The sequence below is a fragment of the Salvia hispanica genome, chromosome 3 (assembly GCF_029641045.1).
Source record: "Salvia hispanica isolate PSC_SH4W2 chromosome 3, Shi_PSC_v1, whole genome shotgun sequence".
Lineage (NCBI taxonomy): Eukaryota > Viridiplantae > Streptophyta > Magnoliopsida > Lamiales > Lamiaceae > Salvia > Salvia hispanica.
The window spans coordinates 53,194,394-53,222,359 of NC_142694.1; the positions used below are offsets into that span (position 1 = coordinate 53,194,394).

The window sequence follows — 27,966 nt, forward strand, 5'->3', positions numbered from 1 at the left end:
GAAATTTCTAATTAAACTACTTAGTAGTATTAATTAATATTATAAAAATATTGGTGAAGGGGTTTGGATTAGACACAAATTTTGTTAGCTAGTGAGACAGGCATATATATACATTCTTGGAGTTGTGGGATTTTTGGGATGTTGTACAGTTTTGACTTTTGAACTAGATTGTCACATCGCAAGAATTGCTTTGCTTATGACAACTTTGGGACTGCACCTAACTGAAAACTAAGTCCCATTTTTCTGCAATTCTTTTTAGTTACATTTCCATCATGTGTGTGTGTATTATCAATACACAATAGGTCTATGGAAGTTGAGATTCACATATAAAAAAGTTAATGCATTATGCTACAAGATCCAATTCTCATTAAATTTAGAATGTCAGTAATGTTAGTGACTGATCAAGATTCTAGTACTGCTACTTCTGAAAGTAGAGTTTTGTTCCCCGAGACAAGCACAAACCATTATGATTATGTTATGCCCACAATATTGCTACCTAAGAATTGGACACTCATTAATTAATCCAGAGACGAATTACAAATTTCAATTTGTGCGTAATTTTATGCTATCATTACTTCCCTGCGAAACAAAATCAAATGTCCCCTAAAATTCCATATTTTTTGGCTTGCCATGTAGGTAGGTTTTCTCCATTAGTGGTTAGAGTCCTTCTTTTGTGTGTTATGTTGTGAGAACCTATACTCATTTCAGTCCATACAAGAAAGATAAATCACATTTGAGAAGCATAGGTGAGATTTAAAATTGAAACCTAAGAAATATCCACTAGGGATTCTATGCATGGGAGTTTTCTATATTCTAGAGTACTTAATTATAAGATTTGCAATTCAATTTCTTCTATACAACTACACATTGATGATCATACCTTATTGGATCTAATTTTTTTAAATAGTTAAATTCATTGCTGAACTAGGGTTGTTTTATTGAAAAATAAACGAAAAAATTCAAAACCCTCGGACGTCACAAATCAAAGATTTAAGGGTCGAGCGTCATTACAACCTTTACAACGATAACCGGGAAATTAAAGAAGAGGAAAAGGATTCAATAAATGGGAAAAAAAGAGAGGAAGCTTTGTTCTTTCTTCAGATGAGTTCAATATGATAGCAGCATATGTAAATTAAAGGGGTTAGTAGTACTTAAATACTGAATCAGGCTCATCACAGCACCAGCATACGTTCAGACAGCAAGAGCATTATTAGTAATTATGAAAATCTGAGAATCATATTTAGTTAAATCGAACATTTAAAGCTGCCAGAGCATATTCCACATATCAATTGATTTGATATAATAAGACATATGATGCTGCACATGCATACAAGGTTTAAGCATGCATGGTTATTTTAGGTTAACTTTTTTCTCTTTTTCTCTCTACTGTAAAGTGTGTGCTTCTTCTTGACCTAAGCAAATCAACACTTCTCTCATATACAATTACAATATAAACTTCAAATAAAAACTCATATACTACAAATACAATTATTCACAAGAGTTTAGCTAGGTTTCATTCCAAACACACACACTTATAGATCTGTTACAAAAGTAAAATGAGGTAATGATTCTTGACTAAATTATGCTATAATCATAGGGTGGAGTGGCCACAGTGTATATGTTATACAATATCCATTTATATCAGCATTAAAGAAAAAGAAGATTATTGGTACCGAGTATATATCAGCAATGGCAAGCAACTAAAGCATGGTCCTGCACAATTTTTCACAAAGTACATACACAAAATGTATAAATATATGTGTGTGTGTATTATACAGATGCAGAAAGCTTTTCACTTGTTATACAAGTAGCTAATACCATAAGTAGAAAAAAGGTCCACTGATTGCACTATATGCTCATAGCTCGAGATTTATCAATTTAACGCCATTCTGTTATTTGATACTCCCAAAATAGACAGCCTTCATATAGAATTGAGATGAAAAATAAAAATTAAAATATAATCACATATTCATGGGAAGTCTCTTCATGTATATTTATTCAGCAATTACAAATACTTGTAATTAATGCCAAAAATGGTGGAATTTGCCATCAGCTAGCTGCATGCTTTTGCAACTAACATAAGAATTTAGGTCCTAAATGAAAATGCACAATCTTGAAACAATAAAAATAGGGCCACAGCCACAATTGACATGACAAGGTAGAGGAAAAATGATATTGTCAAGTCGAAGAGGAAACATCGGTTTCTAAGTAATTGACCATTTAACATCATGTGTGGAGATGATGATATAGATATACTCTTTTCATCTCATGTAGGGACCAAACTCACCAATTATATAGCTACAAGTTTTCATTGAGATGAAGTATTGAATTTCCCTTCTCCCCCTCACTATCAAATCAAACTGCTAATTCTTCTATTACTATATATCTCCACATAATTATTTTTCCATCACTTACATACATACATACCTTAATATATTTTCTCTCAGTCTCTCCCTCTCTCTCTCCAGATTCCCTTCTTGCCTCGTGTAAAACTTATCTGAAACCATACACACACCATGTTTTGCATATGTTAGGCACAAGATAGTGTATGTGTGTGTGTGCAGCATTCTTTATGAACCACTAATTACTAACTAAGGACTGTTAACTGCTATCTTTCCATAATGTCTGCGATTCAATCCACACCCTAGTAGTATAAAAAATGAAAACAAAAACATCTCTAATGAGTGTTAGGCTCTACTCTTATCTAAAAAGATAAGACCAACCTAATAGTATTTCATTTTAACAAGAATACTTAGATTACCTACACCAACAGGCACACCTTAAATTCAAATAAAAGTGTTAATTCATCACACTCATAAGTCCATATATGCATATAGCATGCAAATGTGAAAACATTTAGGAATTTCATCGAATTGGCAGAATTAAAGAGAAAGAAGAAGAGAATTGGTGAAAAGTAAAAAAGTAGAAGAGCAGAAAAACACAGAAAGTGGTGATAAATGCAAGGAAATAGGCGATGATAGTTGTACATGTACCTCCAAAAGCTGCGAAGGCAGCAGTAGTTGTGGGTGTGGAAGAGATATAAGCAATTAAGACAAAAGGGATAATTCTGCAATCTTTGTTGATTATGAAAGAATTAGAAAGCAGAAGTAGAAATAGAAATAGAAATAGAAATAGGAATAGGAATAGGAATAGTGTGTATAGTCATAGATACAAAAAACATAAAATAACGAGGGAATTGAAGGGAAATGTGTGTTTCATTTCATCTATTTATCCAGTAGTTGCAGTATTCTTTGATTTGATTGTACAAAGAGAATAGAATACTCAAAATCCCCAAACTCAACAATGCAAAATACCTAAATATCCAAATCCAAATCCAAATCCAAGGACATGGATCCCTTCCCTTTGTCGTGAGAGGGCGGCGCCGCCAGCAGCGGGTGGTGGGCCGCGGAGGAGGACAGGATATCGCATTCATCCGAGTCAGAGATAGGACAGTCCATGTTCACGCCGAACAGCCTAAGTCGCTTTGCTGCAGCTTTTCCCTGGACCACCGGCACCGACTCGAACACCATCTGCTCCCTCTGCCCCTGCCCCGCCGCCGCCGCCGCTGCTGCTGCCGTCCCAAACGCCGCTCCTCCCCTCAGGTACACTATCGACCCGGGGGGGCACGGGCTTCCGTTCACCACACTCCCGTACGCGTAGGGCCCGTACCCCGTCGGCGGGTGGTGGTAGTGGTGGTGCGTCGTCGTGTGGAGGTACTCCCGCGGCGGCGCGGGCTGCGTCGGCGGGATGAACAAGGGGCTCCAGGGGTGGTGGTGGAGGGCGCGGAAGGAGAAGTGGTGCGGGATGCTGGAGGAGGCGTGGAGATCCGGCGCGTCGGGGCGGCGGCGCCAGTCGATGAAGAGGCGGTCCTTGGCGAGGTCCCCGACGCCGCGCTGGAAGGAGACGATGTCGCCGGCGTCGAGCTTCTTCTCCTTGACGAAGCGGGACCATCCCTTGGTCATGACGTAGCTCTGGCTGCTGTTCCAGTAGGAGTAGCGGAAGCGCCAGGGCTTGCCGTTGCGGTCCTCGAAATTGAGGAGCAGGCCCTTCTCGTTCGCGGAGGAGTCGAGGGGGAAGTACTTCTCCGCGTGCTGCTTCGGAATCACCAGCCGGTTCAGCTTCCCCACGTCGCTCGGCGTCACCACCTTGTCGAACATGTGCTCGCGCTGCACCGCCGCCGCCGCGCCGGAGCTGCTGCCCTCGCGCCGCGCCTGATCCTCCGCCTCCTCCGCCTCGCCGTAGCTGCTGTAAGGCCTCGGGTGGAAAGACATGATTGTGAGTCCAATTTATGTCGAAACCTGCATCGATTTAGGGTTTGGGAGATGGAGAAAAGAGGGAATTCAGATTTAGAATTAGAGAGATGAAAAAATCGGTCTCGTCTCGATTCTCATCTATGTTTTCTCTACTTCTTCTTCTTCTTCTACTATGTTGTTGACCTTTCTCGCGAGTAGAAAGAAAGGGAGAAATTAAAAATAAATTAAAGAAAAAACAAAGATAGGATTTTAGAGAGAGAAAGTTGAGAATGAGTGTATGTGTGAGTGTGTGAGTGAATATAATGGATGCAGGTTATTTTCTTGGTGGGGTGCCTCGCCCACCCCAGAACCTGCACAGCGTACCCATTTTCTTTCAATTTATATATTCCTACCTAGGAGAGAGAAACATCGAATATATTGACTTCCTTTTTCTTTTTTACATATATACTCCATTAAATTAATTTTAACCAGAAAATTAAACAGTATCATTTCCTATAGAGAAAAATAAGAATAATTAGAAGTGATCAGAAGAACTAATTTAACTTTATACTGTAGTTTGAGCTTAGTACTACTATATATTTCCATGTAATTTTGTATACACGTGCGTATATCGTGTTACACTATCTTTTCAAACGAACATTTCTATAAATTTTAGATTTACTTAACTAATTAATATAAGCATGTATAAATAAATGCATTCAATTATTTGTCAGATAATTAAAAGTATCTAAATATAGGTCGCATAGCCAATTTAGATGATACTCCCTCCGTCCGTCGTTAGGAGTCTCATTTATAAATGACACGAGTTTTAAGAAATCTTAAGAAAAGTGGATGAAAGAAAAAGTTAATGGAATATGGGTTTCATTTGTATATATTAGTTTTAAATGAAATGTGAGTGGAATGAGTAAGTGAAAGGGGGACCCTATTACCATTTATAGTCAAAGTGAACCGAGACTCCTATTCGCGGATGAAGGGAGTATGAATCATTAAAACATAATGATGTCTAGAGTTAGAATAAATAATTAGCAAAACTTTGTTGAGTCAAGTACTCTCATCCCATAAAATTATACTATAAATTCATCTTACTATAGAAGTATATATAGATATCTTAAAATTATTAAGCGATGAAACCAAGAAGATATAAGAAAACAAACTAGATATACCCGCGAGATAGGATCGATTGTCCTCGCCATCAATGAAGCTCGATCCTTGGGGCTTGATTTAATCCTTCAACTCCTATATGAACTAAGGTATATGGAATATGGTAGATGATATTTAGAGTGTTGTAAGATGTGTCTAAAAGTATGAAAAAGTCTGAAAGAGTCTCTGAAATCGTCCACAAGGACCTCCTTATATAGATAGGAGGAGATTGGCTTGACAAGACAAGAGATCTAGGGTTTCTGCATAGCAAACATTCTAGCACGACATTGGGCACTCTCTGGTCTCGGACACATCCAAGCAAGTCGTTGGGTTGGCATTATTGTCAAGCCAGCGGGTCAAGGATCACTGGCTTGGATAAGTTATTCCAGGACACTCCCACGGAGCTTCGTGTTGGAGTTTGGAGAAGCCAACAAGTAGTTGGGTTGCTTCCGTCTCAATTCGATGCCAACTTTTGCACTTTGTTATCTCTTGTAAGTCTATTTTCGCATGGAATGGTCAATATATCAAAATAGAGAAAGATCAATCTTAACTCAAGTAATATGTTATCAAAGCTGAGCAAGTCTAACCCCTAAAATAATGGAAAATCCGTCTGGATCATTTATAATTAAGTGAGAATTAGATGTGATTAATGCATATCTAATTATGTGGTCTCCCTGAAGTGGTAGTGTGCACAAGTTCTCCCTCTTTATAGTATAGGAGTAATATATAAAATGCTTATATCTTTGTCCTAGAATCTTTATTTTTAATACTTAATTAACAAGAGTTTCTAAGGAGACATCCCAAAGCCTATATATAACCAAGTCTAAGAATGTGTATTATATAATTGTAAAAATATATACTCCGTACTAAGCAAGACTCTGTGAGCTTATTGATTAGAAGAGTATTTATAACAATTACTAGTAACAGTCTAATAAAAGTGTTATTAACGTGTAGGAGTAGTACTGTAGTAGATAGTACTTGCCGTTGAATTAAATTGTTAAAACAGAATTGAGACAATAATTAATTAAATAAATGGGTGAAATAGAGCTAAAAGTGAAAAGGAATTGTTTATGGAGGAGTGGGGGCCCATCGATTACCTGGCTGGGTTCATGTGAGCTCGTCCTTGTCATATGTGTGGATTTTATCACCATACTATATGCATACACATACTCTGTATCTATATGCACATGTCTATACAATTTAGATATATATATATATATATATACAATATTCAACTACACCCATCAAACTAACACCTCCATTATTTTATTCAAATCCAACTATGCCTAATTATAAAGGTCAGATTATTTAAAAGTATTCCTAGTGTAGTAACGGATGCATTTGCAGGCAGTGTATTCTTCTAATAAAATTTGAATTTAAATTAATCAATAGAAATATATTATTCTTGAATTTAAGATCACAATTAGATTCTATTAAGATGGATGCGACGTGCATTTGAATCTCTTAAAATGACTCTTTTAAATATATACAACGATTCATCTGGCATATAGGGAGATAATAGTTTAATTAATTCTTCTTCTATATGGAAATAGATTTAATATATAAACATGTAAATCCATATGTAAGATGCTCATGGGTAGAATATTTCGACGAAATGTAAAGACTAATTAAGATTCTAATTTACAATATTTCCGGTACGAAATTTAGATACACAATCGTTTATTGGTCACATTTAAATGTAAGAACTAGAAGCATAAAAATATACTAATATACTACTTCCTCAGTGATGTGTAACTTTCATAGCATATCTACACATAAATTAAAAGCCAGCTGTTTAGCTCGAAATTTCATTTGCAATTATGTAACTTGTCGGAGAGCTGCTCAATTAATTATCTATATGGCCAGGATTAAATAATTAAGCTACAGAGTATATAGGTATAGCTGTGTGGTGGTGAATATTAATTTATAGTACATACCATGATTATTTAATCACACACGCATATATATAGTATGATGCTGGATGCATGTTAATTTAATTAAATTGTAGACTAGTGTCTGTTCCTAACTAATGCCACGTCTATGTTAATAATATAAGTAGTTTGGGAGTTAGGGTTACTTACATTATTATTATTATTATTATTATTACTATTATTATTACTATTGTTGACTTACTGTTCAAAATTTAGTCCGTACAACACCCTTAATTTAGTTTTTAGTAGGATTTAATTAAATTAGGAGAAAGTCTTGCTCTTGCACACGTTCTACAGTATTATCATTTACTTTTTCCATGTTAATTACACCGACATAAATAAATATGATTTTAATGATGAGCCAGATTCCTCAACTTAATAGTGTTTTACGCCATATTTTATGAGTTTTGATCATATTTTTTTGTGGGAGAGAGTTGTACACATAAATTAACTGATGTCACACATGATTTCATCGGCTTGAGTTTCAGCAATTTTTTTAGGTTCGAATTCCTTTCGACATGTCATTAGTAATCCATGTAGAGTATTGTCGGCAAAAAGGGTTCAATTGTTAAAAATACTAACGAATTTCAACTATGTTTGATTTTCAACCCGTTTTAAAATAGTATTTAATTTTAGCAAATTAGACGTATTCAAATCTGTTTTATTGTTTAAAAATATTTGAGTTGAATTAAGTGAATCATTATAGTGTAATTATATAAAATAATTTCTCAACAAGCTCGAATCTACAGTTAATTAACGTAACTTGCAATAAACCATATATTTATTTATTGTGATTTGACTTGATGTATTAATATTCAACCAGAACGGTAGATGAGAAGAAAATCTGAGTTACTTAATTTATACATACACCATCAATAAATCAATTGTAATATTATCTACTTAAAAAGGGTATACTAAAACATCAACTACAAGCTGTACTCATTTTCCGATTTCCATTATTGATATAGCACACAACTGATAATGAATAAATTAAATCCAATCAAGTATTGGCTACGTGAAAAAAATTTAATTGGAGTATAACTTTCGTCTTTTAAATTTTCGATATGCAATTTAATGTAGGAAAATCTCACCATATACTTCTCGCTGTCGCACGTTATTAAAATTGATGCTACCTATACCAACTAAATTATTTACGTACTGTATCATTTAGGTAAAACAATTAATTTCATTAAACAACTGCACCACTTGAATTCTTAAAAAAAAAAAAAAACTGAATACACTTGAAAATTTAAATGCAAATACAAATAATTGATAAGAAATAAATAAAATTTCACTTGGGACCAAAAGAGGTTTTGCCTCACATGCATTAGACATAATAAATACAAGAAAAAAGCGAGGGCGATTTATTATTATAGATTGAGATGCGATTGAAAGTAGTAATAAACAGTTTGTCATTGCCATTACTCTTTCACTTTCCACTTCTTGCCCTCGCCTAAGCTCTTTTATTTCTTTAGGTGAACAGTGTAGCACTCTTTTCCAGGACCACCATTAGTCTTTACCCAATCTATATCACCTAATTGTAAAAACACACACACTAAACATCCATGTTGCTTAAAATTTGATCTTACATTAGATTTGATGAAGCCCACAACCCTTAAATTACTATACTAGGAGTATATGTTTTTGGCAAATTGTCAAGATAAATTATGAAATATAGTCAAATTATGGTTTGTCCCATACTTTTCAATATAGGAACGATAAATCACGAAGATTCAGAATTTCGCAATTATCTCATATGTCATTTTTCCGATGAAACCTGTGATGATGTGGCAACTAGATATCAAAATTATAACAATCGTTTCTAGGTAAACCACACGACATCGTTATGTGTCACGTTCTGTCTACGTAGATAAGTCTGGTTGCCACATCATCACATCACATAATTGGAAAAAAGATAATTGCAAAATTTTAAAACTTGGTAATTTATCATTCCAGTTTTAAAAAGTACGAGACAAACCAGAATTTGACTATTCTTCGTTATTTATTTAGCAAAGTGTCTTTTATCATTTATAGTCCTCAAAGTTATTAAGTAGAATTATTGTTGGACCCTCCTCCAATAATCTTTGTGGGCATAAATTAGATTGTATTTATGATTGTATAAACAAAATTATAATCGGGAAATGTCGGATTAATGTAGAGAAATGTGGGTGGATGCCCTAAATCTTGATATACTATATAATAAGATGGTACAAGTGTCCCGTGACAAGGGATAGACAATATCTAAAAATGTATGTGTATGGGTGTGTGGATGTGGACTTGTAAGGAGAGTTATGGACCATTGGTAGCATGATTAGTTAAAGTATATGTGTCTATGTGCCCCCTCCTCTAATGCACCTATATACATCTAATGCCTAATAATAACTCTTTCACATTAATTACACCATTTTTTGTGGTACATTTATTTATATCCCATATCTCATCAGATTCCATATTTCAATCAAACCCCCCCACTTTTTTTTAACAACTAATTCCTTTAATTATTTCCCAATTCACTAATACTCCATGCTTTAATACCTTTTTATTTAACTCCCAAATCCCAAGTCCCTCATCTATGCCTTCATTTTCAATTTCTTGTTTCTAATTTCAATATTCCTCACATATTTTCTACGTGTTTATGGATTGATAAATATACTTTATAGTATAAACTTCGGAATTATTTTTTATAAATGATGATTATTAATAAAAATAATCAAACTTTGCAAACATATTCAATTTTGGCTTGCGATTGAAAATTTTGACTTTAAAAAACTGAATCAAACTTGTTGAATTCTGGCGTGGAAAATACAATGATAAGGTGGGATTCAAAATGACTTAAATGATTGTGCTCTTTTATTGCAATCAATGCAATTATATTTGTGTGACGATAAAGCCTATCTTCATTTTAAATTGTTTCTATTTCAATCAAGCAATTAATTGAGAGTTTAATAATTATTATTGATCATTTCTTAAAAGGTTAAGTGAGAATTCTACATGGCTCCATTCTAAAATCTCTTGATGATAAGAAAAGTCGTCAATGAAATTTATATTAGTAGTTTTAGTTCTTCATTAAAATCAATATGAGATATTGTTATGATTATTTTTTTCTTCATATGTTAACATTCTCCTTTAAACCCTTTAAACCCTTCGAAGTGAATATTGGATGTGTTGGACTTTTTTACTAATAAAATTGGGCCAGCCCTTTATTAGAATTAGCCCAAATTTAAAGCCCAAAAATATTATTGGGTCATTCAATTTTTTTTAGTTTCAGTCTACATTTATATTAGTTAAATTTAGTCTATAATCAGCGATTCACTCTAGTAACATGGTAGAAATCAATATGATTTCATCCTAAAATAATTGGTAATAAAATTAGGGGCTTATGAAACTTATATACCACTAGTTTCAATTTTGTTTTTACATGATATTGATATTAGATATTGTTATAGTTTTTTTTTTATTTGAAGTGCCAACACCATTTTCATTCATTATATATACTAGGAATCTAGCGAAACAATTCCACTTTCAGTTGATGGATTCTTGGTCACGATGACAAAATGTATATTTTCAAGAATTTCGACGTCTGTGCTCCAAAATTCAAGATTATATTTAAAACTTTAGATATGTGACATGTTATATTGATCATAATTGAATGTGTGTAATATAAATAAAAACGGTACGCTATACATATAGCTAGCTAGCTAGCTAGTGTTTAGTTTTTGGGAACAAACCGTTGAGATTAACGCGGCGAGTTAAATGAGTCACTCATAAGATAGGATCATCACTAAGTCAATGTGAGACAAAATTTAATAGTTTTAATACGTCATCTCATGTGTGGGCCGGAATGATACATCGGTCTTCCACCCGTGAGGTAGATAGATAAGAGATAAGGAGAAATCCATCATCGACTTGGGTTCGCTCTGAAACCATATTAGAATTGAGTCACTCACCCCCTTAAAAGGCCTTATAAGGAAAAAAGTTATCCATATTTATATAAAAGAGTTAAGAAGGATCATCACCAAGTCAACATGGAACAAGACTTTAAGAGTTTTAACTGGCCGCTCATTCTTTTGGAAAATCATGCCTGCATTGAATTAGATTCGTGCTATGATTATTGTAATGTAATATTATTGTCCTTTACATAAATACTTCATCCAATCTCAGATAATATAATTAATTAACTATAAACGGTTATAACAACAAATATAGCTATCACACGTTTGTAATTAATTAGAAGATACAAATGAATGTGTCCTAAAAAAAGTAAAAAATTAGATTAATTTGTCTTTCATTTAAACACTTTTTTTTGCTTTTTAATTTTTTAATTTTTTTTAAAACAATTTCAGCGCATGTAAATGTGTCTTAATTTTTGTGTTCCTAAAAAATACTAAGTTTTTTTTAGTGTAATTTTAAAAATAAGAAAGATTTCTTGTGGATGCTATTAGAATGTTGTTTTTCCAATTGAGACTGTAATACTCTTCTTTATATCATTTCAGATTTTTCTCATAATGAATCTCGAATGCAATTCTATTTTTCAACTATTCGTGTATCCGCGCGTATAAAAGTTCATTTCTAAATCAGAACATTGCTCCAGTGTTTTTTTTTTTTTTTTTTTTTTGTCAAAATGTCCAAAGCTCAAGTACGTACGATTTCAGTTATCCAGAGGATGACATGCTTTTGAAACCAATCTCAAATATTAAGATAGAAAATAGCCCACTTTCATTTTCCATACATTAAAAAACATGTACTAATATTCTTTGGGAAATTTAATAATTTATGCATAACTTTCAATAAGAGAGACTTATTACACACAAGAATATATAAAAAAAAAAAGTAAAATCGAAAGATATACTAGAATCTATGATAGATTGACTTGTTTCACCAAATACATCACCTAGACTAAGACAGCAAAAATAGACGCAAGTCACAAAAATGTATGATTGAAAATTGAATTGACCCATATAAAAAATTAGAAACAAAACATACTTTTGGGCAAACATCAATAAACAAAGTTCTACTTTTACGAAAAAATAAGACTAAAATGATAACCCCATACCGCCAGGTATAGATTTTAATCGAAGAAGAAAAAAAAGAGGAATTAAATTTGGTAGCCAAGAAGAGCTGAGAATGCCATGTTCTGTTTTCACATGTATAGTTTGATTCCAACTTCATGAGACATTGGTGCGTGCCTTTTATTTAATTCACCCTTTTTGGCCCGGACAACTTCACAGAATAAATTCATCTATTTCTTTCTTACAATTCACTACTATGTTATGTTTCTTGTCTTTACGTGTAAATGATACTAAAACAATAATTTTTATTTAATTGGTTGTTTGTCAATATAAAGCTCTGTGGAGTGGAGATGATTTTTGAGAAAAATGGGAGTACTACAATTATTATGCATGATTTTTTAATACTATTATATAGATGAGGTGGAGGACCAGTACTTATTCCTCTTGAACATGAGATTGTGTGTATTATTATAGGACGGTTGCTGTCGAAATAGGTATATATCTCGTGGATGTGTACTTGTAATTGAACGTATATATGTATAAGTACAAAAGTCGGTTTGGTGTGGATATTTGTGTATAAAGGTGAAGAATTTTTAATTCATTATACTATAAAACTCGAATTTTAAGATGAATTTAAAATTTGAATTTTATATAATGAACTAAAACAAAAATGAAGTAAAAATGATCTAAGGGGGGGCTCTATTTTAATGACTTGTTTTTGTAATTTGTCTTTTTGCATTTAAAACTGATTTTGTATTGACACATGTCTATATTTGTTCTATATACAATGAGTGTTCATGGAAGACGGCTGGGATATCAGTTTTTTCTAATACAGTCAAATTAACAGTGTAAAAATGATTTTTTTTGTTTCAAGTTATATGTGATTATACTTTATACTAACTCGTCCCAATATATAAGATGGATTAAAATAAATATTTTAATATTATGAGAATGTGAATATGTGATAACACTTGTATTAAAGGATTAAAGCATAAAGTAACTATTTGCACAAAACATAAATTACACTGAAAAAATACAAAAATTGTCATCTCCACGATACTAACTTGGGTTTGCATTCATCCAGAAAGAGAGATGCATTGTTATACATAGATTCTTCATCTTTGAAAATTTTAACTAGTTTCTTATTTTTTTTGGATGATAAATCGCGGGTAACACCCGAAGCAACTTTACAAATATAAGAAATACCTAAAGAAATACCTAATTTATCATGAAGAAACCAACTATGAATGCCTTGCGTGGTGATATGTCACTTAATTATAAATTTTCCAATTTTCAAAAAAACTTTTTTTTTTCTAATGAGTTGGGAGTGAGACAGACTTATTCTCTCCATTAACAATATATTCCTTCCGTCCTACTCAATATGTCCACTTTTCATTTTTTAGTTTGTCCCACGTAAGATGTTCACTTTCCATATTTTGAAACAAATTCAACTCTCCTCTCTCCTCATTAAAATACCCAACAACTTTTTCTCTCTTTACTACTTCTTCCATCTCCCATTAATTGGCACCAATTTTCTTTTTCAGCCGTTCTCAACTAATTGACACCATTACTTTTTGCTACTTTTGGTAATATACTCACATTCTACTAACTCATTTCACTCACATTTTTATTACTCCCTCCGTCCATGAAAATTTGTCACTTATTTCCATTTTCATTCGTCCCAAAAAATTTGTCACTTTTCACTTTTATCATTTTTGGTAGTAGACATCATATTCCACTAATTCATTCTCAGTCACATTTTATTATAAAACTAATTCATAAACGCAGGACTCACATGCCACTAACTTTTTCAACCCACTTTTTACTATATTTCTTAAAATCCGTGCCGAATCAAATGATGACAAATTATAAGGGATGGAGGAAGTATAAAATTCATATATAAAAGTAAGACACACATTCCACTAACTTTTTTTACCTTTTGTACTCACTTTCCACTATATTTCTTGAAACCCATGTCAAGTCAACCGATGCCAATTAGTGGGGGACGGAGAGAGTATATTACACTAAATAATTTTTACTAAAACTCCGTGCCACTCAAGATCGTGGACATTTTGAGTGGGTTGGAGGTAACACTATGTTGCAATCACTTTTTCTTTTTATCGCTCTTCTAGTTACTAAAAGTGCATTAAAACTAGTATCGTTTTAAAAGTTCATATTTTTATAGGACGTAACAATACATCTGATGGCTGAAAATAGTTCCTAACTTTTAGTACCATATAAAAGTTTTTACTTGAACTGTTGAACATTACTATATGTATGAGTATAGACATCGGTGGATTAACATAAAATCATTAAATGCATCCAAAGAATGGAATTATATAGCTATAAACTAACTCACCTAATAATAATAATCATTGGCTTAAAACAGAAAGAATGAGAATTTCTTCGTATTTGAGTTGGAATTTACACACATTGACAATATTAGATAAAAGTCGAACATTTCCGCTGTTACTAGAATCTGTTTTTAGGTTATTCTATAAATATAAACCTACCTACTGAGTGCACCACCATTCATGAACTCATCCTTCTCAACACAAAAACGACAAACGCTACAAACAAGCTAAGCTCAAACCCTAATGAAGTTTTCGACACGTCACTGAATGCCCCTTTTTATAATTGCACTTGATTATTTAATGTACTTAAGAGACATTTAATTATAAATAGACACTTGCAACTGAGATGTCTCCGTCGTCATCAAATCTGACCATGCTGACGAATGAATTTATCGAAATAATTTATCATCGAGCAAATGCTAATCACTTTTATCGAGTGATTAATTAACTGGTTAATGCTCCTAGGAGTATTATATAGCGATTAGCGATGACTTAATTATATTAACTAGTCGTCGTTAAAGTGTGATTAAGAAACTAATTTGAGCCAGTTTTGAAATTCGAACTTACTTGCCTTGAGCCATCAAATTCCAGCCCATGTCGTTTTGTCTTGTTACAACTAATTAATTTTAGACCCTTAATTTTATTAACACATGCTGTATTTGATAATTACTCGTGGATGATGTGGAAGTGATTTTAAACAAATTAAATCACGGCAATTGTGATTGGAGAGCATTATAAAGAAAGTTGGCCTACGAAATTTATTTGAAATGTATCTTAATTTGTTAGCGACGAGTCGACGACAACCTCTATACTTATTTTAGGGGGACCTAGCTCTATCAATTTTCTTATTTTGGAATTTTATTAATTTAACTTTATTCATTTTATAATTTTTGTAGCAATTTTTAAATCTGCTTGTTCATTACTAAACTATTGCTTTCACTGGATTTTGTAATTTAAGAGGATTCCGAACAAGGATAGTTGGAAAATTGATACGGCACAATCATCGATAAATAGAACAATGTTATTGATGAGACTAAATATGTTTATAATATAGCAATATAATGGTATTTCAAAAAAATTGTTATTGTACTAATTAATTTGTTGAATAGTAGTACTTCCTCCATTCCCTTTAGCAGTACCATTGACTTTTCTGCCTTTTTTTTTGTAAAAATGATAAAAATAGTTAAAAAGGAGAAATTGTAAATTAAAAGAGAAAATAATATAGAGAAAAGTCTTATCTACATTATTGTCTCTCTTACTTTATTATTTCTCCACTTTAACTATTTTTTATTATTTTTACATAAAGCGGGACGGAGGGAGTATTAAATTTGAAACTAGCCCACGTTGGAAAAAAGCGCAAAGATTAGACTTTTTTTTTTTTATAAAGAGATTAGACTTATTTTATCGACAAGGTCTGTAGTCGCATTTATTTATTAATTAATTACTATATCATCTAAAACTTTATGAGAACATTATATATGGTCCAAGTTGGTCGGTTTCTAACTTTTGAAACTGTATACTTAGTCTTTGAAAAATAAAGTGGATCAACCTGTGTGTTGAATTTTCTTTATAAGTTCATGGGAAACTATAAGAAAAAGAAAATGCATATCGAATCTTGAGGGATATCGATCACCGACTATAAAACCATTTTCAAAAGTATTTTTTTATTAAATTAATGAAGGTTACTTCATTTGGTAGACTAACATGCCAAAATTCATATTGTCGTTTAGATATATCTCGAATTTTGTAATTGTAACACATGGAGAAATGAGAATACACCATCATTCAAAATATCCAAGAATTACTCATTTCTTATCATTTAAAAGAAATATATGCGATATGATTAATTACATATACGCTCAATTGAGAAGACAAAACTGATTGATTTTTTAAAGAATAGTTGGCCAAATAAACAGCATGTAGGGTTAAACACACAAACAACATCTTTGTGAATACAAATAATGATTTTTTTGTAAAAAAGAAAGGTTCAAACCACTCAAAAGACGATAATTAAACAAATATGTACGAAGTCTACAACAAGTAAAACAAGTCCAAAAGGAACAACACCCTTTAAACCAAAAGAGCTTCAACAAATGGAGCAAAAGTATATGTGAGATATCGATCGAGTAAATGACGAAGCAGAACTTAGCTAATAAACCCTAATTAATATTAAAACTAAAATCTAACAAATTCTTACAGGAATATATGATAGATATAAAAGACAACAAAAATGTGTTCTATACAAAGATATGCGTACCTAATCATTGGGATAGTAACATGAACAATTAAAAGGTATTGGAAAGAAAAATGGTAAGAGTAGAGACATGTATTGTGATTGATCAGATAAGTCATTCATAAAGACATATGAAGCACAACTTTTGTATATTAGTTTTAGGAAGGAAAAAGTGTTTGAGATAACTTAAAAATGTAATGGGCAGAGCTGCAACTTGCAGGCCGATGCAATTTGGTGCTAGCCTTTGTAGGTCATGGACCACTCTCTCTCAATACCTCCAAATCTCATCATATCATTGCCTATCTCTCACACACTCACACACAAACACACACTAGCAAATAGCAATAGTACTTGTATATATGAATTAACTAATGTATGCATTTGATGATAATTTTTTTTTTATTTAATTTCTTTCTTTCATTCATTCTTTTTTGTGTGTACACGTGGTTGGGTGGGAATGGATTCTTGGAATATGTTCTTTTCATTGGATAAACTGAAATCTGTATTCACAACTTTCCACTTCCTATGTAATTATCATATTAACTTTCTTGATTGAGCAATTCTTGATCTTGGGGCACTTGGATTGATTAGATTCAAACTAATCAGCGGATGTCAAAATCCATGTAATAAATTTGTTTGGGGACGACTATATTGTGACAAGGAAGTTGCTAAATCCTTGAGATTTCAGTTTCAGCTACTGTTTGATTGATCATGATTGATTTCATGTATTGAGGTATATATGGAGATCATTTTCATGAACCTATTCAAGTCCAACCAAGCCCCTTTATAGATATACTCACTCCAATTCATGATATACTAATATAAAGAATTTATACGTAAACTAAACCTAATTAACTATTTTTTCTCTTATTGAAACCATGATTATTTGATGAAAAACACAAAGATATGGAGTACAATAAACGTGGAGCTAGAGTAAATGTATAAATTATATTATGATGAGTGAACTTTCCTAATCTAATAGTTTTTCTTGTTATCCAAAAAATCAGAGGCACACTCTAGTGTATGCGAATTCATGATGTTCCATTAATTAAACTTGGATAATTTAATTTATGAATTAATATACCTGAATTGAAATTGAGGTCGATATATAGAGCCATATAGGAGAATAATGTAGCCATCAAGTTGTCATTTTCCACTTTGTGAATGGGCTGGGCCCAAAACCAATTTCCAATCCATGATCACAAGCAGCCCATTATTTGGGATGCTTAGATGTGTCAATGTTGAATCTCAATTAAAGTGGACTAGGTATAGAAAAAAGTTACTAAAATAAAAATTGCGCATGAAATAAATGAGCTTAGAACAAAAGAAAAGAATATAAGTAGGATCCAAATGGTGATATTTTATACGAGTAATGTAATGAAATGAGCTATTAAGGGGCAAAAGAGTAAAAGTCTAATATAGGAAGGAGGAGGGTTTATGAACCAACCAAATTTGAGCTAGGGTTTAGGGCGATCGGCAGAAAGTGAAATCAATGGATTCATTCTCCTCGCCGTCAAGCGGATCATCTCCAAAATTCTCAACGGATGACATCATGACTCAGCTCAGGACTCAGCTTGAGCAGGCTTACGCCGAAGAGTTTCTCGAGGTATCACTGCCTAATTTCAATTACCCAAATTGTCTCCCTTCTTCTGTTTGTCTCTCAATTTTCCGAAATCGATTCTAATTTTCAATTCCATATTCGTCCATGAACTTTCAGAGATTCAGGAGGTTGGAATAATACAATTGAATTCAGCGATTCATAGTTAATTTGTGCCTTTTGCTGCCCATGAATCACCACTTATTGTGCCCTTTCTACGATAGAAGAGGGGCAGTGTTTTCATGTTCCATTTTGTGTTTAAAGCATGTGGTTTATTAATGTGCCTCTCATACTAATTGTTAATAATGTTTTGGCATCAACTTGGTTAAACCATTAATTAGACGCTTTTTAGGTCGCTAAACATAGGTTTTTGGACTGGAGTTTGGCTAGACATATCTGATTGGCTTTAATCAGTTATTGGTTTATTGCTTGAAGTATATGTTCATATATACTTCCTGGCATATATACTTGTTTAGCCCAAGTTGTCTTTGGATGAGTTGAAAATTTCTAGTGGTAGTTTAGAAAAGAGAAGGTCGTGCGTTTGATTTATACTTTTAGCACTACCTTTAAAATGATCCTGTACCATGTTAAGGGCGACTATTAAACTGGATAGGGTTGGGTTACATTGAAAATCTTTTAAGATGGAATCAGCAGACTAGTTCAAGAATCTACTAGAAACTGCTGCTATGTTTCAGTTTCAACATGTATCGTTGATAACTTAGAGATTCATTAAAAGGTGATTCCTCTCTCTGTTATCCTGCTCAAGCTTGAACATCCATTTTTTTTGCTCAAAATTGCAAAAAGCCCTCTCGATTGTACAATTTTATCATCGAAGAAGATGATAGTAGTTTTAACTTATGTAAGAAAGAAACTGCTTTTGATGATTTGATGTCATACACTACATATATTGGGGCCTAGGTTAAAAAGATTAAACTTCAGTGTTAAGTCTAAGCTGATCATCCATGAAAAAAGGATAAAATTCATCTTGTAATTTAAGCTTTCAGTTATTCAAATGGTGTGACTCTTTTTGTGCATTTCCTGTGTTCCTTATATAACTTCTTTGTGTAACTGCATGTAGACTGTTCGAGGAAAGTGCTTTGACAAGTGTATCACCAAACCTGGCAGTAGCTTGAGTGGGAGTGAGAGCAGTTGCATCTCCAGGTGCATAGATCGTTACATTGAGGCCACTGGTATCATTGGCAAAGCCTTGTTTAACCAACGCTGAACATTTTTTCTGGAACGAAAGCCATTGCAGAGTCGAAGGATGATTGTTTTTAGACTTGTGCTCCTTTATTATGACTTTGCATTTCTTCATCTCAAGGTTGAATCCAGAGTGTTTTTGGAATATAGTAACAATGCTCCTCAGCATAAGCTGTACAATTGTTATGCTACCTAGATTTGAAATACTGCTTATCCAAATAATCTTTATGGTTATTCTTCTGTTATGCTCTGTCGATTTATTTTAAATTGTGTGCCAAAAGCGTGTGCTGCCTAATTTTCAACTGTAGCTTATCTGAATAATCTTTATGGTTATTATTGTGATAAGCTATGTCGATTTATTCTAAACTAATTTGTTAAGCTATTCCAAATAATCTTTGGAATATAGTAACAATGCACCTCAGCATAAGCTGTACAATTGTTATGCTTCAGTCTTTGCATAAACAAAATTTTGGTGAAAGGAGTTTCAGTGGAAACATGCAAATCATACTCTCTAAAATGAGACTTTTATAAACGTCATATTTCGAGAATCAGTATACACAATCTACTAGAATAAATGTTACGTAAACAAATTTCAGTTGTAAAAATGGGCAAAACAATGATGAATTTGCCAGAAACTAACATCAAAGATAAATACTTAACAAGTAAACAGAAAAGATGTTCAAAATGGGTACTTTTTCATAAAGGGGGCTGAGAATTACAGAACATTAAATTGTTTTGATGAACAAAGTACGAAAGATAAACTGGCATTTGGCTATGCTATGCTTCCCTTGGCATGTAACAAATTACAAGTTGTTTCTTCGGAAATCTTCTGTGCAGTATCACTCAAAATCCAAAACTCAACAAAACAAAATTACAATGACAAATCATAAAAAACAAGTTGTGCATCTTTCCTTTGAATTCATTCACTTCCTTAAGGTATGCATGATGTACTCGGCGTAAAGGTCCCTACATGGTCAATACATACAGATTTTACGGGATGGAAATATAAAGCTACTTCCTAATTTAAAAAGATGGAGATTCGAATGGCAATGATAATGAAAAAACTTACATGGAGTGCTGGATGGCTTCTAAGGCAGTACCTGAAGGCAAAAACTCATCGACTGCAACCTCCTTGTTCTCGTTCTTCTTATCTTATTACTGATTAAGGAATTTCATAGTACACCTAAAATTATCTTTAGTGAAAAATTAAACTGGAAACATATTATAGGATACAGTCTTCAAAGAAGCGCCGGATTTCAGCAAGACGATGAGGTGGGAGCTGGCTGATGTCGGTATAGTGGCGATACTCAGGGTCATCAGCACATACTGCAATGATCTTATCATCTCTCTCTCCCTACCCAGACAAAGAAATTTAGTGTACAACAAATAGAAACAATGCATTTCATATTATTGGTTGAATTGCAGTACCTGATCAATCATCGGCATCAGGCCTATGGCCCGGGCTCGTAGGAAACAACCAGGAGCCACAGGTTCCTGCAAAGGAGATTACATTATTACAGAAGGGTTGGAATAGTTGAACAGATGCACATAACAAGATTGGAAATCCTGAAACTATGTCTGGTGTATCGAACAGGAAGGGGTATAAAGATTAGATTGAAGATATATATAGGATTGAGTATTTAAGGGATTAAATGACCAAACTTATTTAGATTAGCATTATACTACTTCTATCAGTCTAAGCTATCACCAAAAGCAAACACCTCATACTATTATGAACACTTGATAAAAGTGTTTACCTGCATAATGACTAAGACATCCATAGGGTCATTGTCTTCACATAGAGTTCGAGGAATGAAACCATAATTGTGAGGATAGACAACCGACGAATACAGTATACGATCAACCTGCAGGGTCATGATTGAAAACAATAAATCAAAATTTGTTTGTGCATGAATGTCTGTTCCACATGCAATGCATGCTTTCATATTTCATAACAAACCCATAAGTACTAATACCACAAAGACTATGCCATAATCATACCTTGATGAGACCAGTTTTCTTGTCAAGCTCATATTTCACTTTGCTTCCTTTTGGAATCTCAATCACCTGAAATGAAAGGTAACTCAATTTCCCAAGAAATGAAAGAATTTGCAAAATCAGAAAGGCTTCTTTAGCATCACAATTTTGCCCTCTTCTATTAACAGGGTCCATGAGGTTTATATAATGTTAAGCAAATAATTATGTGATTATCTTTGAAATTACTCATAAGCTAACGCATGTGGAAACAGAAAATCTCAAGATCATCAAATCTATCATATACAGAAATATCTGAATATTTATAGTGCCTGAGATGCAACTGCACAGTTTAATCTCATATTTCAAATGTGAAGACATGAGTGAGTCATCAAACTATATCTCATGCTTCAATAGTAGTATGAAAAAGGATAAAGATTACATACAACATTAATAATTTCTGGTGCTCCAGGTCCTGCAAATATATACAGAGAAGCGGTTAATCACACCATCGTAAAGAAGTATCAACAAAATTAGTCCAAAACACTGAATTACCAATCTCGAGATCATGCCAGGAGTGAGCAGCAACTGATCTTCTTGACAAAGATGAGAGGATCCTCTCATTCAGTTTGGGAGTTGGTTTCTTTTTAGCTGAGGACTCGCTTCCATTTTGGTTGCTCATCTTTTTCTGAATCAAACCACCAAATCAGCCACCAGCCACCATTAACTAACACAACACAAATCTCCCAAACTATATGCTCCAATCATGACATCAGAAAACTTAAAACATTAACATCACTGATTCAAATACGTTTATAAACATAAATTTGATGTCAGAGCGGAAAATATCTTCTTCTTTTTCCGATACAGATCCGATGCGTGTGAGAAAACGTACAAGGCACATCAACATGGATTAAGAAAGAGATATGAAGAAAATCGGAGTAACAAATGTTAATGCACATGAAGATCGGGTAAGTAACAATTAACAAATCGTGTGAAGTGTAGATTCGGGATACAAAGTTATGATTTGGAGATGAAAAGAAAAGCATACCGGAAAAGTAGGAGAGTGGTGAGAGCAGAAATTGGGAGGAAAATGGGGTGATGGGTTTGTGAGAGGGGTTTGTTTGGGTTTGTATAGAAAAGGATTGTCAACTCCCTCCACCTAGAGTCCAATCAGCATAAAGGTATAGTAATAGTGGCTTCTCACGATACCATACATTATAATTTTATTTTAATCCATTTTTATGATTTACGAATATGCCTGCTTGTTTCCGCGTTTTTGTGAGTTGGATCAACCATATATTCATGGACACAAATGATGAAAAGATATTCATGGCTTATTCTAATCTTGATTTACTACAAATATATTATGTATAAAGCAGCATTATTATTTCAAAGGTATTCCGTTTGTGTTGTCAATATTGGATAATGAATAATGGATCACCGATCAAGTCATGCATTTTTTTTCTAATTATCTTGTACTTTGGTATTATACTTTTGACTTGGCTCTACTACATTTCTACTGTTTTTCTTCCTTTTTTTTTTAAAGGGGATCTCTACTTTATACTCTATTCCTCCCATAAAAATGGAGATTCTGGAGATGGTATGAATTTTAAAGCAAAATGGATAGAATGAGAGAGATAAAAAGGAAATAATTGTCTCAACCTTATACTCTATCCTATCCATTTTTATGATTTAGGAATGCTTGCTTGTTTCCGCGTTTTTGTGAGTTGGAGAGGATCCATTCCACTCTACATGGTGACATAGGGATATGAAAAGGTCAAAGATATCCACGGATCATTCAAATCTTGATTTAGTAGTACAAAATATTATTGATATATAAAGCAGCATTATTTTGAACAATTGGATGGCCGATCAGGTAATGCGTTTTTTCACAAGTAAAAATGGCCTTCCACCATTCTAATGATCTTTTATTGTTTTATTCTTCTCAAATTTCAAATATTGCTTCAAATGACAAAAGGGATTTTTATGCCCAACAACATAATTAAGTCATTATATTCTCCAAACTTTGTATGCAAAACGACAAGAAAAATTTTGTGACCCAACATTATTAAATTCTCCTATGAGCTTTTGAAAGTGTTTGACGTGATTTATAGTATGTCATTGTTTTTATACAATTTTTCAAAGTTTATAGTTATTCAAAAGTCTTGCTTCAAGAGATTAATATTATCCTACGTTATGAAGCATTGAATAACATTTTGTTCTGCAACACTAATGCTCATAATAGCAAATGCCAATACTATGAGAGCTCCAGCACTATTTTACCTAAATACAAGACCAACACTCTGTTTCTGCTTTTAATTAGGTAGGGTCAAAGTAACACTGTTTCTGAACAACTTTGAATGACAATCTCATTTCTGCAACGGACCTTATATTTTTACTACTGATTTTTAGGGCCATACATTATTTTTTACTTGTTATTTAGGGGGAGTTTCTGAGGTGAAATTACTCACAAAAACTTACAAAAACACAACGAATCAAAGATATTACGGTAAAAAAAAAAAAACACTGGTGATTCATCAATAGAACTGAGCAAATTATATATACATATAAGAATTGGAAATTCTAACTCCTAAGAAGTCATTGTAGAGCCAGCGTTTGGGCTAAAACTTTGTAACAAACATGCAAATAAAGTTTCTTCAATCTAAACCAAGATGTGCAAACGCAGGCGCTATAAATCTGCAGAATATTAAAAATCTCCCAAGTGCAAAGTTTCTTAAAGTGCAAATGAAGCTGCAAAGTCAAAGACCCTTGCCCTTTCTTTATAGTCCCATACATGAAAGGGGAACACAGTCATTCAGCAATGCATCACATATAGAATGGAGTTTCCTTAACCTTTTCTACCAGTGCCAACGAAGGGAGTTTCACCATCTCAACAACGATGCCTGCTAACATGTAGGTTTCCGGTAAGTAATTCCTTTACAAATAGAACTGCGGAGAAAGTAAATCATGTGAAGGCTATTAGGAAGAACAAAGTAACAAAAGCATAGAATGAAAATAGATAACGGAAGTGGTTCCCAAATGAATAGAACATGAATATTTTCCAGGAAATATAATGTTTCAACAAGTCCACCTGATTGCTAAATTACGGGGCCTGTTCTCGCTCTATCTGGATTGTTACATGGCTTATGTTGTATTCTCGCTTGATGTAGTCGATGACTTTGTCAAGAACCATGTCAGCATCGGCCTCAGGTTTAACTTTGACATGGCAAGCTAATAGCACTTTCCCCACAGTAATCGCCCATATATGCAATTCATGGATTGCAACAACCTCATCCATCTCACAAAGACCTTTCTCAAGGCTTGTGGCATCAATCTCTCTGGGAGTGCTCTCCATGAGGACCTCAAGAATATTGCGCAGCATCCTAATTGTGGTTCCCAACACAATTGCAGAGAAAAGGAGAGTGCATATAAGATCGATAATTTTCCACTCAGGTTTATACCAGATAATAGCTCCACCAATCATAACTCCAACACTTTGTATGGAATCTCCAAGCACATGAAGGTAAGCACCCTGAATATTTATATTTCGCTCCTTCTTCTTTTTGTGTCCACCTTCCGCCTTATTGCTCTCCTCACTTGATTTGATTAGCAAAGGCTCGCTTGTATCTACAGCATGTACATGATGATGTTCATCATGCTTGTGATGCCCTTGTGTAGAACGATCATACCGGGTGACTGTCACTCCATGGCTGTGTGTGTGGTCATCCTCTGAGCCATGATCATGATCCCCGTGTCCATGATGATCATGGCCTGAAGCGTGCACATGATCATGTCCGTGGCCATGTCCATGATCATGTCCGTGGCCATGTCCATGATCATGACCCAGCAAGACAGCCATGATAATATTTACAAGCAGTCCAAAAGCAGACACCAGAAACATCAAAAAGCCTTTAACTTCACCATTATCTTGTACAAGTCGCACAATAGCTTCATAGACAAGGATCCCAGTAAGAAGCCATATCAATTGAATTGAGACCAGTGCCCCCAGTATCTCTATCCTAAAAAATCCATATGACTGGCGTGGGGTAGCTTCCCATCCCGCAGCCCACAATGAGAACAAAGAGATAGCAAAGGAAGCAACATCTGATAACAAATGAGCCGCGTCAGTCAATATTGCCAGACTATTGGCTTGGATACCCCCAGTAACTTCCACACTCATAAAGATGACACATAAAACAACTGCAGTCAAAAGTTTCCTCATAGAGGCAGAACGTTCTTGTGCATCCTTAGAGCTTGTCTTGGCATCAGAGAAACCACATGCTGCACCCTCGCAACCCTTGCTTCCACCAGAGACCCTCTCCGTAGATGGTGCATCAGTACAAATCTCAATGAGATGTCCTTCCACTGAACTTTGTGCCTCCATCTAAACACAGGAAAGTTTCATCAGTCAACAATCCCACAAATAATATAGTTACCAGGAGTTTCTCAAGAAGTAATCCCTTGAGAACATCATAAAGTGAAAAATCAAGATCACAAGCATAAAGCACTATACAATATCAAATTAGCTCCAATACGATTAAAACTTAGCATTATGAGATGGTAAACCTTTGATATAACAATTTTACACCGGGCAGCAGAAATTTGAAATACCCCATAAAGATTAAAGAATAGTTTTAAATAAATATTTCCCATAGTTGATATAGCAGGTAAACTATATTAAGAAGATGCCTACACTGGCTAAGCACTGAGCCTATAGTTAAAAACCAAGCTGAAACCAAAATAATTGAAGTTTAAAGTCCCAAGCACCAAACAGGCCTAACTGTGTATTTTTAACCAGACACCAGAGTTCGAGGTGTCTTAAATTTTTGTTCCCAATCAAATCCATTGCCTACAAAAGTACAACCCAAATGCAGCATAAAGTGGCACCAACATTTCAGCTACAGCTAAATTCAACAAAAAATTGCACAGGCAATGGTCAAAATGTGTTTGATAAATATCAAGCAATATATATTGAAAAAGAAGAGAAGAGAATAAGTAAATCGGGCTGGATAGTAACTCGAATCTAATACAGTACAACTAAGATTTCCATTATATCAATATACTTAAACTTAACAAGACAATTAGTCAAGATTTAATGCACAGTATACAAGCTTAGCAGCATAAAATGCTGAACAAACACTTCAACAAAAGATGCAAGATCTTGAAAGTGTGGCCTCATAGATTTTAAGCTGAGTCTTATGAAGAGAAGAACCAGTTCATAAATTAACTAATGGCCCTACAAGAACAACATCTGCAGCAGACTCCTATTTCTCAGTTTCTGGTCTAGAAAATAGAATTAATATAAGTTACTCCACAGATAAAGTAACTAATCCATACTGTCAATAGTCTCCTAGCAAGTTTATCATAAAATTAGAGTAGCAAGTTACTCCACATATAAAGTAATTAGTCCATGCTGATTTTTTTCATATTAGTATACACAAGAACTAATCAACAAAATATAAGATGCAGATATACATATCCATCACTTTTGAAAACTCAGAAATTATAAGAATTGACCTTATTGCGATATACAAATTTGAGAGATGAGGATTGAGCTTTTGTCGTTTAGAGACTCTCAACAAGAATTCTAAATCCAGTGAGCAACCATCATGCAACTCATGTTCAGTGATCCAAACAGAGCAATGAAAAGAAATAAAATATGGAAGTAAAATTTAAACAGGCATATTTCCAATTCATATCCAGACTATCATTATCTACCAAAAGAATCTCACACCCGCAAACAAACTTTCTGAAACGACAAAATCAGTGAATATAATTCATGAGTTGAACATGCCACTTAAATCCAAACAAATACGAAAACGAGAAGGCCGCGATTAAAAAAAAAGGTAACAAACAAAAGAGACATTATTATCTCCAGCCACTATCATTTTTATTGTTAAAAAAAAAACTCGGAACAAATCGAACTGCTTCCATGGATCGCGGGAGCAATTGAATTCTCAGAAACTAGATATCAGACGCCAATCAACAAAAATCATATAGTGCGTAAGGGGATAGGATGCGAAACAAGGAAGTAATTAGAGTATTGATCTCATTCTTTTTTAAAAAAAAAAAAAGTGGCAGAATGAAATTATATTATAAGAGGATCGAGAAAGTTACCTTTAGAGCTATGATTCGCCGCAAAACTCCGAAGTTTTGCGAGGGCGCCGAGCGACGATGTATCAGCAGCGCGCAGCGAGAGAGAGAATTGAAAACTTGGAATGGGCTTTTTCTGTGGCAGCTGCTGTACTTAAACTACCAACAGCTAGATTTTA

General features: G+C 33.8%; 4 protein-coding genes across 11 annotated transcripts; 1 reads left to right on the forward strand and 3 right to left on the reverse strand.

The window, feature by feature from the left end:
- Positions 1-1,475: 1,475 nt before the first annotated feature.
- LOC125212164 (B3 domain-containing transcription factor NGA1-like) lies at positions 1,476-4,579 on the reverse strand. 7 transcript variants are annotated; one of them, XR_016136514.1, is made up of 4 exons: positions 3,315-4,579; positions 2,428-2,497; positions 1,819-1,919; positions 1,476-1,713 (listed from the first exon to the last, which is right to left on the reverse strand). XR_016136514.1 is itself a non-coding variant. In XM_048112253.2 (2 exons), the coding sequence occupies exon 1, from the start codon at positions 4,269-4,271 to the stop codon at positions 3,315-3,317; it is 957 nt and encodes a 318-aa protein (XP_047968210.1). In that variant the 5' UTR covers positions 4,272-4,579; the 3' UTR covers positions 2,114-2,497. The 7 variants fall into 7 exon arrangements, 1 of the variants encoding a protein (XP_047968210.1); XR_007174622.2 differs by lacking the exon at positions 1,819-1,919 and adding an exon at positions 2,994-3,074; XR_016136516.1 differs by lacking the exon at positions 1,476-1,713 and adding an exon at positions 2,994-3,074 and having other exon boundaries at positions 1,722-1,919.
- Positions 4,580-18,311: 13,732 nt separating this feature from the next.
- On the forward strand, positions 18,312-19,951 carry LOC125212444 (mitochondrial import inner membrane translocase subunit Tim13-like). The gene is made up of 2 exons (XM_048112617.2): positions 18,312-18,526; positions 19,596-19,951. Exons 1-2 carry the CDS (start codon positions 18,413-18,415, stop codon positions 19,740-19,742), a joined length of 261 nt encoding a protein of 86 aa, XP_047968574.1. The 5' UTR covers positions 18,312-18,412; the 3' UTR covers positions 19,743-19,951.
- A 442-nt stretch (positions 19,952-20,393) lies between these two features.
- On the reverse strand, positions 20,394-22,876 carry LOC125215597 (soluble inorganic pyrophosphatase 1-like). Its single transcript, XM_048117055.2, has 9 exons — positions 22,743-22,876; positions 22,247-22,379; positions 22,138-22,166; positions 21,719-21,784; positions 21,475-21,582; positions 21,146-21,211; positions 20,951-21,071; positions 20,787-20,868; positions 20,394-20,683 (listed from the first exon to the last, which is right to left on the reverse strand). Exons 2-9 carry the CDS (start codon positions 22,371-22,373, stop codon positions 20,641-20,643), a joined length of 642 nt encoding a protein of 213 aa, XP_047973012.1. The 5' UTR covers positions 22,374-22,379; positions 22,743-22,876; the 3' UTR covers positions 20,394-20,640.
- A 1,328-nt stretch (positions 22,877-24,204) lies between these two features.
- On the reverse strand, positions 24,205-27,966 carry LOC125218348 (metal tolerance protein 1-like). 2 transcript variants are annotated; one of them, XM_089069165.1, is made up of 3 exons: positions 27,812-27,966; positions 24,786-26,078; positions 24,205-24,597 (listed from the first exon to the last, which is right to left on the reverse strand). In XM_089069165.1, exon 2 carries the CDS (start codon positions 26,076-26,078, stop codon positions 24,798-24,800), a length of 1,281 nt encoding a protein of 426 aa, XP_088925291.1. In that variant the 5' UTR covers positions 27,812-27,966; the 3' UTR covers positions 24,205-24,597; positions 24,786-24,797. The 2 variants fall into 2 exon arrangements, with proteins under 2 accessions (XP_088925291.1, XP_088925290.1); XM_089069164.1 differs by having other exon boundaries at positions 24,205-24,643.

Bases quoted from the DNA above. Each gene is read 5' to 3' on its own strand.
- LOC125218348 (XM_089069165.1), bottom strand. From the start codon at position 26,078: ATGGAGGCACAAAGTTCAGTGGAAGGACATCTCATTGAGATTTGTACT.
- LOC125212164 (XM_048112253.2), bottom strand. From the start codon at position 4,271: ATGTCTTTCCACCCGAGGCCTTACAGCAGCTACGGCGAGGCGGAGGAG.
- LOC125215597 (XM_048117055.2), bottom strand. From the start codon at position 22,373: ATGAGCAACCAAAATGGAAGCGAGTCCTCAGCTAAAAAGAAACCAACT. The intron at 21,583-21,718 runs GTATGATTATGG...ATGACCCTGCAG, and splicing joins AGAAAACTGGTCTCATCAAG to GTTGATCGTATACTGTATTC. The intron at 21,212-21,474 runs GTAAACACTTTT...TCTCCTTTGCAG, and splicing joins ATGTCTTAGTCATTATGCAG to GAACCTGTGGCTCCTGGTTG.
- LOC125212444 (XM_048112617.2), top strand. From the start codon at position 18,413: ATGGATTCATTCTCCTCGCCGTCAAGCGGATCATCTCCAAAATTCTCA. The intron at 18,527-19,595 runs GTATCACTGCCT...AACTGCATGTAG, and splicing joins ACGCCGAAGAGTTTCTCGAG to ACTGTTCGAGGAAAGTGCTT.